General features: G+C 42.7%; 1 protein-coding gene across 2 annotated transcripts in view; it reads left to right on the plus strand.

The window, feature by feature from the left end:
* The window catches only part of ICE1 (interactor of little elongation complex ELL subunit 1), a 132068-nt gene extending 122848 nt beyond the window's left edge, over nt 1-9220 (plus strand). For both annotated transcript variants that reach the window (XM_069730515.1, XM_069730516.1), the window contains 2 exons: nt 3884-3982; nt 7598-9220. In XM_069730515.1, coding sequence (XP_069586616.1) covers nt 3884-3982; nt 7598-7776 — 278 coding nt within the window. In that variant the 3' untranslated portion in view covers nt 7777-9220. The remainder of the gene's footprint in view (nt 1-3883; nt 3983-7597) is intronic.
* The last annotated feature ends 1023 nt before the right edge of the window (nt 9221-10243 follow it).

Here is a 10243-nt window from a genome sequence, read left to right on the forward strand (position 1 = left end):
AAACTAAGTCTTCCCCCACTTAGTTTCTCCATTCCTAGCATTTCTTCAGGCCGGCCTGGATTCGGGCATCGCACCTAGTACTCTCAGAAGACAAATATCAGCTTTGTTGGTGCTCTTTCAGCGTAAGATAGCTATCAATCTGCAGGTAAAAACTTTTTTACAGGGAGTTTCTCACAAGGTACAGTCCTTTAGGGCCCCCCTGGAAGCTTGAGACCTTAATCTAGTCTTAAGTGCACTACAGGAGGCTCCTTTTGAGCCTCTTCAAGAAGTCTCTTTATCGTACCTCTCTTGGAAAGTTGTGTTTTTTGTGGCCATAACCTCCATTAGGCGGGTTTCAGAACTGGCGGCCCTGTCCTGCCAGGCTTCGTATTTAAGGTTTCATCAAGATAAAGTTGTGCTCAGGCCAGTACCTTCCTTCTTGCCAAAGGTGGTTTCCTCGTTCCACATTAACGATATTGTCTTACCTTCCTTTTGTCCAGCACCAGCGCATCATGTGGAAAAAGCTCTCCATACGTTGGACCTCGTGAGAGCTCTGAGGTGGTACGTTTCAAGGACTGCATCTTTTCGTCAGACAGATGTTCTGTTCGTTCTTCCTCAGGGTCGTAGGAAGGGACTCGCAGCCTCAAAATCTACCTTAGCCAGATGGATACGATCAACTATTCAGAAAGCCTATCGTGTCAAGGGTACGGTCGTCCCGGCTGGGATCAAGGCACATTCCACTCGAGCAGTGGGTGCTTCCTGGGTGCTTCGGCACCAGGCATCAGCAGAACAGGTTTGCAAGGCCGCAACCTGGTCCAGTCTGCACACCTTTGCCAAGTACTATACATCCATACTCAGGCCTCTGCAGATGCAAGTCTGAGTGGAAGGATTCTTTAGGCAGCGGTAACACACCTATAGGCGGTAAGTGCCTAGGGGCTTATTCAGCTGGGTTTTCTTCCCACCCAGGGACTGCTTTGGGACATCCCACAGTCCTGTGTCCCCCAATGAGATGGAGAAACATGGATTTTTGTGTTACTCACCATAAAATCCTTTTCTTCGAGTCGTTCATTGGAGGACACAGCTCCCGACCCTTATTTTTATTGATTATCTCTTTTCAGCCGGTGGAGTTATTCTAGACATGTTGTCTCTATATTAATGCTCTTTTACTTTCTCTCCTACTGCTTTTGCACCAAACTGGAGCTGTCTTTGCCAGTGTCAGGGTGTACAGGTCCTTCTCAAAAAATTAGCATATAGTGTTAAATTTCATTATTTACCATAATGTAATGATTTCAATTAAACTTTCATATATTATAGATTCATTATCCACCAACTGAAATTTGTCAGGTCTTTTATTGTTTCAATACTGATGATTTTGGCATACAACTCCTGATAACCCAAAAAACCTGTCTCAATAAATTAGCATATTTCACCCATCCAATCAAATAAGTGTTTTTTAATAACAAACAAAAAAACCAACAAATAATAATGTTCAGTTATGCACTCAATACTTGGTCGGGAATCCTTTGGCAGAAATGACTGCTTCAATGCGGCGTGGCATGGAGGCAATCAGCCTGTGACACTGCTGAGATGTTATGGAGGCCCAGGATGCTTCAATAGCGGCCTTAAGCTCATCCAGAGTGTTGGGTCTTGCGTCTCTCAACTTTCTCTTCACAATATCCCACAGATTCTCTATGGGGTTCAGGTCAGGAGAGTTGGCAGGCCAATTGAGCACAGTAACACCATGGTCAGTAAACCATTTACCAGTGGTTTTGGCACTGTGAGCAGGTGCCAGGTCGTGCTGAAAAATGAAATCTTCATCTCCATAAAGCATTTCAGCCGATGGAAGCATGAAGTGCTCCAAAATCTCCTGATAGCTAGCTGCATTGACCCTGCCCTTGATGAAACACAGTGGACCAACACCAGCAGCAGACTGTGGGTACTTGACACTGGACTTCAGGCATTTTAGCATTTCCTTCTCCCCAGTCTTCCTCCAGACTCTGGCACCTTGATTTCCGAATGACATGCAAAATTTGCTTTCATCAGAAAAAAGTACTTGGGACCACTTAGCAACAGTCCAGTGCTGCTTCTCTGTAGCCCAGGTCAGGCGCCTCTGCCGCTGTTTATGGTTCAAAAGTGGCTTTACCTGGGGAATGCGGCACCTGTAGCCCATTTCCTGCACACGCCTGTGCACGGTGGCTCTGGATGTTTCCACACCAGACTCAGTCCACTGCTTCCTCAGGTTCCCCAAGGTCTGGAATCGGTCCTTCTCCACAATCTTCCTCCGGGTCCGGTCTCCTCTTTTCGTTGTACAGCGTTTTCTGCCACATTGTTTCCTTCCAACAGACTTACCATTGAGGTGCCTTGATACAGCACTCTGGGAACAGCCTATTTGTTGAGAAACTTCTTTCTGGGTCTTACCCTCTTGCTTGAGGGTGTCAATGATGGCCTTCTTGACATCTGTCAGGTCGCTAGTCTTAAGGTACCTTCACACATAACGATATTGTTAACGATATCGTTGCTATTTGTGACGTAGCAACGATATCGTTAATGAAATCGTTATGTGTGACAGCGACCAACGATCAGGCCCCTGCTGGGAGATCGTTGGTCGCTGAATAAAGTCCAGAACTTTATTTCGTCGCTGGACTCCTGCTGACATCGCTGGATCGGCGTGTGTGACACCGATCCAGCGATGTCTTCACTGGTAACCAGGGTAAACATCGGGTAACCAAGCGCAGGGCCGCGCTTAGTAACCCGATGTTTACCCTGGTTACCATGCTAAAAGTAAAAAAAAACAAACACTAGATACTTACCTACCGCTGTCTGTCCTCCAGCGCTGTGCTCTGCACTCCTTCTGTACTGTCTGTGTGAGCCGGAAAGCAGAGCGGTGACGTCACCGCTCTGCTTTCCGGCTCACAGCCAGTACAGGAGGAGTGCAGAGAAGCAGAGCGCAGCGCTGGAGGACAGACGGCTGTAGGTAAGTATCTAGTGTTTGGTTTTTTTTTACTTTTAGCATGGTAACCAGGGTAAACATCGGGTTACTAAGCGCGGCCCTGCGCTTAGTTACCCGATGTTTACCCTGGTTACCGGCATCGTTGGTCGCTGGAGAGCGGTCTGTGTGACAGCTCTCCAGCGACCAAACAGCGACGCTGCAGCGATCCGGATCGTTGTCGGTATCGCTGCAGCGTCGCTTAATGTGAAGGGGCCTTTACCCATGATGGGGGTTTTGAGTAATGAACCAGGCAGGGAGTTTATAAAAGCCTCAGGTATCTTTTGCATGTGTTTAGAGTTAATTAGTTGATTCAGAAGATTAGGGTAATAGGTCGTTTAGAGAACCTTTTCTTGATATGCTAATTTATTGAGACAGGTTTTTTGGGTTATCAGGAGTTGTATGCCAAAATCATCAGTATTGAAACAATAAAAGACCTGACAAATTTCAGTTGGTGGGTAATGAATCTATAATATATGAAAGTTTAATTGTAATCATTACATTATGGTAAATAATGAAATTTAACACTATATGCTAATTTTTTGAGAAGGACCTGTATATGTCGGAGGAGCTATTTTTTTTTATCTTAGTGTCAGCCTCCTGGCGGCAGTAGCATACACCCACAGTCCTTTGTCTCCCAATGAACGACTCTGAGAAAAGGATTTTACGGTGAGTAACACAAAAATCCATGTTTCCTACAAAAGCATCTTTAGTAACTTAACAGAAATTTTCAGTAGAACAACATTTTGGAAAATGTGTTTTGATTCTTTGTAAGAACAGTTAAAAAAAAAAAAGATAGATATAGGTAGATATACATGAATGACACATCCCACACCCGCCTGTGTTGCAGTACTGCATTATTTAGTATACCTTTTGCATTGTTACATTTGCACCAGTTTATTTTAATTTATTTTTAAGGACGTCTGTGTCAAATGGGCTTGAAAGATGGATTTATAACTGCTGTTAAGAACATCACGTCTGTTATTATTACATTCATCCAGCATGCACACGAAGAAGGTAAGCATTTAGATGTGTCTTAAAGGGACTCTGTCACCCCCTCTAGCCGTTAGAAACTAAAAGAGCCACCTTGTGCAGCAGTAATGCTGCATTCTGAGAAGGTGGCTCTTTTAGTTATTGGTGCAGTTAAAGCAAAAATAAAGCGTTTTGTAATTTTGCCAAAATGCCTCTCTTTAGTCCTGGAGGCAGATCTTAACCCCCCTGCTGCAAACGCCACACTTCAGTCACTCAAAGCTTCTTCGGCGGCGGGCACCTCCCCCTCCGCGCTGTTTTCCAATGAAATCCGGCGCCTGCGCTGTTTAGTACTGGCTGGGGCAGGCGCCGTGAGCTCTGGCCGTCTGACCTCAGATGCAGTCTTGCAGACTGCGCCTGTGCGGCCACCCAGCTTGTGAACACTGCGGGGTTCGGATTCACAAGCTGGGTGGCCGCGCAGGAGCAGACTGAGCATGATTTGTCCATGGCATTTTTATATGGCCATCTGAACCAATCCTTAAAGATGATCTTTCAGTGGATTTTTTTTTTATTACTTTTCTTCTCTGGAACAGAAGTTATATGGTATTCTAACAATTAGTTGAAGGGATAATTTGTATCTTTGTCTATCGACAGGGGCGTAACTTTTGAATGGATGGGTGTAGAAAAGATAAAAAAAAAACTTCTCCCGAATCAGTGAAACAATCAGGGCGAGTCCTCAGTTTAAATTAAATATAGTGAAAGATCGTTAAAGGGACTCATGTCAGCACAGAATAACTGTTAAAGCGAAGTACAGGCACTCAAGTGGTGTGTACTCCTTCCCATCAGCTTGTTTCCCTCCATTTCCAGTCCCCTCTCCTTTCACAGCTCTGGCCTCATAGAGCCAGTGAGAAGGTGATTGACCACGCTATTATGTACTAACCTGTAATTGTTTTGAAAAGTCATTATGTGCGAACAGAGTTCCTTTAAGTAAGTATAATCAGAAGACAAATTAAAGGGAATCTGTCTTAGCGGGTCGAAAAGGCAGGTCCCTGAAGGAAGAGTGACCTGTCTGTCACTGATGGAAGTGCAGATCCCGCTAAATGCACTTGTGACTTATTTGTTTAACAATTCAACAATACATTTCTGTAAAAATTGATCCACATTTCTAAAATATATGTATGAATGTAATAATGTAATCCGCATTACAGTGCCCTTAAAACTAGATGGTATTAATTAGTTTGGGTTAGAAAAACCTGAGCATTCCTGAGATTTCTATCGTCATGCTCAACCATTCAAAATGCGTGATATAGCTACAGATTATGCTAAACGTAATATGTGATAAATATGCAGAATATTTACAGAATGTGGCAAAATCTTAATTTGCTTACTGCACATACTTGTTTAATTTCTGAGTGCCTGTAAATACCAATAGTGAGCTAACGGCATGTGGTTTTAGTCTCCTAAATCTTCCCCTAATGATGTCCGTGTAGCTTTTTTTCATTTAACAATCATTATGCGGAGAATTTAAAGTACTGTCAAACTTAATAAATGGGCGCAAAATTCATGAGCTTTTTGAACAAATCTGAAGTGATAAAGCGTGTGCTAGGATCTTGAAATGGTTATATACCGTATATACTCGAGTATAAGCCACCCCCTAATTTTGCCACAAAAAACTGGGAAAACTTAATGACTCAAGTATAAGCCTAGGGTGGAAAATGCAGCAGCTACCGGTGAATTTCAAAAGTAAAAATAGATACCAATAAAAGTAAAATTAATTGAGACATCAGTAGGTTACGTGTTTTTGAATATCCATATTGAATCAGGAGCCCCATATAATGCTCCATAAAGTTTGATGGGCCCCATTAAATGCTCCATATTAAAATATGCCCCATATAATCCTGCATAAAGGGTAATAAGGGCTCCATAAGATGCTCCATAGAGATATTTGCCCTATATAGTGCTGCACAAACGTTATGGCCCCATAAGATGCTCCATACAGACACTTGCCCCATATAATGCTGCACAAACGTTATGGCCCCATAAGATGCTCCATACAGTCACTTGCGCCATATAATGCTTCACAAGCGTTATGGCCCCATAAGATGCTCCGTACAGTCACTTGCCTCTTATAGTGCTGCACAAGCGTTATGGCCCCATAAGATGCTCCATACAGTCACTTGCCCCTTATAGTGCTGCACAAGCGTTATGGCCCCATAAGATGCTCCGCACAGCCACTTGCCCCTTATAGTGCTGCACAAGCGTTATGGCCCCATAAGATGCTCCATACAGACACTTGCCCCATACAGTGCTGCACAAACGTTATGGCCCCATATGATGCTCCATACAGTCACTTGCCCCATATAGTGCTGCACAAGCGTTATGGCCCCATAAGATGCTCCATACAGACACTTGCCCCATACAGTGCTGCACAAGCGTTATGGCCCCATATGATGCTCCATACAGTCACTTGCCCCATATAGTGCTGCACAAGCGTTATGGCCCTATAAGATGCTCCATACAGTCACTTGCCCCTTATAGTGCTGCACAAGCGTTATGGCCCCATAAGATGCTCCATACAGTCACTTGCCCCATTATAGTGCTGCACAAGTATGGCCCCATAAGATGCTCCATACAGTCACTTGCCCCATTATAGTGCTGCACAAGTATGGCCCCATAAGATGCTCCATACAGTCACTTGCCCCATTATAGTGCTGCACAAGCGTTATGGCCCCATATGATGCTCCATACAGTCACTTGCCCCATATAGTGCTGCACAAGCGTTATGGCCCTATAAGATGCTCCATACAGCCACTTGCCCCTTATAGTGCTGCACAAGCGTTATGGCCCCATAAGATGCTCCATACAGTCACTTGCCCCTTATAGTGCTGCACAAGCGTTATGGCCCCATAAGATGCTCCATTCTGACACTTGCCCCTTATAGAGCTGCACAAACGTTATGGCCCCATAAGATGCTCCGTACAGTCACTTGCCCCATAGGCTCCGATAAAAAAAAATCACATACTCACTTCTCCTCGCTCAGGCCCTCGTTACTTTCAATATTCACCTGCACCTCGTTCGGATGTGGCTCAGTCTTCAGCGCTGACGTTCAGGCAGAAGGCGCGCACTGACCACGTCATCAAAAAAAAAATGGGCTGAAAATCTCGGCTTATACTCGAGGATATACGGTATTTTTAGATTTTCCCATTATTAAACATCATACCATAATTTCAGTATTCACATTAATTTTGTTTTTTGACTGGTATTTTGGCTTCTGCTTGATGTAATATACCTGTACTACCTATGTGTTCTGGACATGTCTGGCATGGACTTGGTTTCTGACTCCTCTTACTTTGATACCAGTGCCTGGATCAGAGAATTCCAATTCCAGCAGTGGGTTGTCAGGCGGTGTAATAATTGCCACCAGATCTGCCATTTTTGTAAATTTTTATGTCTTCAAACTTATGAAGTCCCTAAATGGGGGAAACTAAATGTATTATTAAAGTGCACCATGGACAGAAAATTAAAACGTTAATAAGTTATTGTTAATGTAAAAGAAACCAAGGAAAGCTTTGCATTGTTTCCGTTCTTTCTTGGTATTTGAAGTTCTGCTGTTTGTATGCAGGCCTAATATTTAATGAAAACTCCCACCATTCCTTATTCCAGGTGTACCGTGGGGTGTCCAGTTGGCGTCTGTCTATATGCTGTGTGACACTGCGCCATGTGACCCTGCTCTCATCCTCCAGACCCTCCAATCATGGAAAGAAACTGCGAAGAACGTCATCCCGCCAGCTGTAATAAGCCGTATGCAAGAGATTGCATCATTGTGTGTCAAGGATAAATGAGACTTTTTAACGTCACCTAGATATCGGGATCTATTTCCCAGAATCTTGAGCACTGTAGAACAGAAGTGCCTTTTTCTGATTCTTTTATTAGTTTGCACTTTGATATTTAAGGATGTAAAGCCATTTTTTGTTTGTAAAGTTGTCTTTTGTTAGGTAACAAAGCACAGAGTTCACAGCGAGATTGTAAATTTGTAAATTATATCTGGTTTGTAAAGGTTTTGTACAATAAATGTAGCTAAAAATTTTATATACAACTGTTAAGATGAACAGAGTCTGACATAAGTGACCAATTGTGGTATATGTTCTTATATGTAGCCAAAGTTTATTTTGGCTTTAACAACACTAATGTTTTATAATATTTTTCCCTTCTAATGTGCTTGTTTCCATTCTAAGTTTCTACAGATTCCCGGATTATTTGTAGCCAGGGACTAGCAGTTGTACCTTCTAAGTAATGCTGATAGAATATGAATCACTGATGCCCGTGCTGCTTTTGCTACGTAAGATAAGCAATTTAACTGTCTGAGCATACGTGTGCTGCTTGCATGCTGGTTGTGCCTGCACCTGACAGATAACAATAGGGTCCCTATGGCAGTGCGATATATGCTGGTTTACAGCATAGTAGTAGTATCTTCCATACAACATATCTTCCATACAACCTTTCCTGCTTACTTGGAAGGTTGTAGAGTATTGTGCACATTAATAGACAAGTAGAAAACTGTGCCTGCTTTGTAGTAGTGGATGGCAGACTACGACGGGATCCTGCATCATGCTGTAATTTAATGCCGGTTATGCGCTTGGATATCTCGGGGGAGAGGTTCTACGTTGTGTGCAGTTAAGCGCTGACATAATAAATCTTATTAGATTCTTATTAAAACATTCGTTAGAGCACAGATGAAACAGTGTTGCCCTTGCAGCCATTAGGAATCCTTGTTTTGTTTCTCCACTACAGAAAACGTAACATTAAGTGCCAATTGGTTGTGCCAGCCCACTTGACCTTTCCTTGAAAATCCTTTATTATAACGGCTATCATTTAGGTTACCTGTTGCACATCCTCGACATGCGAAGTTTTAACTCAGTTGGATTTGTGGGCAAATAATCATTTTGAGTATTATAATCTTACTTCATATTCTCATAAGTGTCTGAAATATACATGCTGATAACATTTAGAAGAATTCTGGAACTTATTGTACCTGACAGAAGCAGAGTTCTATAATGTAAAACTTTACACTTGTATGCAGCCTGTTTGAACTTTTCTTCTCCTGCTGCTGTGTCTGAACTTTAACTTCAAAAACATTATAAACTTTTGCAATTTAACTTTTTTTTTTCCCGCTTTTCTTGATTCCTCAGTTATGCATGAAGCAGCACTTGTGTAGTTTCTAAGCTTGCCTGTTTTCTATTTTGCTATACTTGTAAAATAAGTAATAATACATTTGAATGTCTGTGATGCCAGTTTTTTGTTTGTTTTATTAGACTGTCAGGTAAATGGCAGATGGTTTTCCCTTTGTCACCAATTACTATCGATTTGTGTCAAAGAAAGAAGGGAAATAAAGAAGAAAAAATATACAGTATACACATAACTATTATGTATATGTGTGTATGTATGTGTAAGGCTACTTTCACGCTAGTTCGTCGGTACGGGCCGTCGCAAACCATCGGCCCGACGTACCGATGGACAGTGTAATTGATTAGGACAACGTGGGCAGCGGATGCAGTTTTACAACGCATCTGCTGCCCATTGTGAGTTTCGGGGAGGAGGGGGCGGAGTTTCGGCCGCGCATGCGCGGTCGAAAATGGCAGACCCGCTGCACAAAAGTTACATTGAACGTTTCTTGTACGTCGTGGCCGCCAAAAACACGACGGATGCAATGTGTGGCAATGCGTCGCTAATGCAAGTCTATGGAGGAAAAACGCATCCTGCGGGCAACTTTGCAGGATGCGTTTTTTCTCCAAATCGACGCATTGCGACGTCCGTCACACGACGCTAGTGTGAAAGTAGCCGAACACACTTACAGAAGATGAAATAAGTATTAAGCATATCACAAATTTTCTATATTCTAAATATATTTCTAAAGGTGCTATTGAAATGAAATTCTCATCGGATGGCGGTAGCAAGCTGTTCAATCCACATAGGCAGTGAAATCAAACCGTAGATGTACATAATTTGTGTAATAATGAGAAATGACATTGAGAAAAAGTATTGAACACATGAAGAGAGGTGCGAAAGGCCATGGGCAGTCATGACACCAGCTGAAATCCTATCTGTAATTAGAAAGCAATACTGCCACTTAGTGAAAAATATCAGCTCGTTCAACTGATGGTCTATAAAAAGGTGTCTCGTTCCTAAGTTGCCACACAGGAAATATCTCATGGTGGGTAAAACCAGTGAGCTGTCTCAAGACCTCTGCAACCTTATTGTTGCAAAACATATTGATGGCATTGGTTGCAGAAGAATTTCTAAACTACTGAA

This window comes from Ranitomeya imitator, chromosome 6 (assembly GCF_032444005.1).
Source record: "Ranitomeya imitator isolate aRanImi1 chromosome 6, aRanImi1.pri, whole genome shotgun sequence".
NCBI classification, from domain to species: Eukaryota; Metazoa; Chordata; class Amphibia; order Anura; family Dendrobatidae; genus Ranitomeya; species Ranitomeya imitator.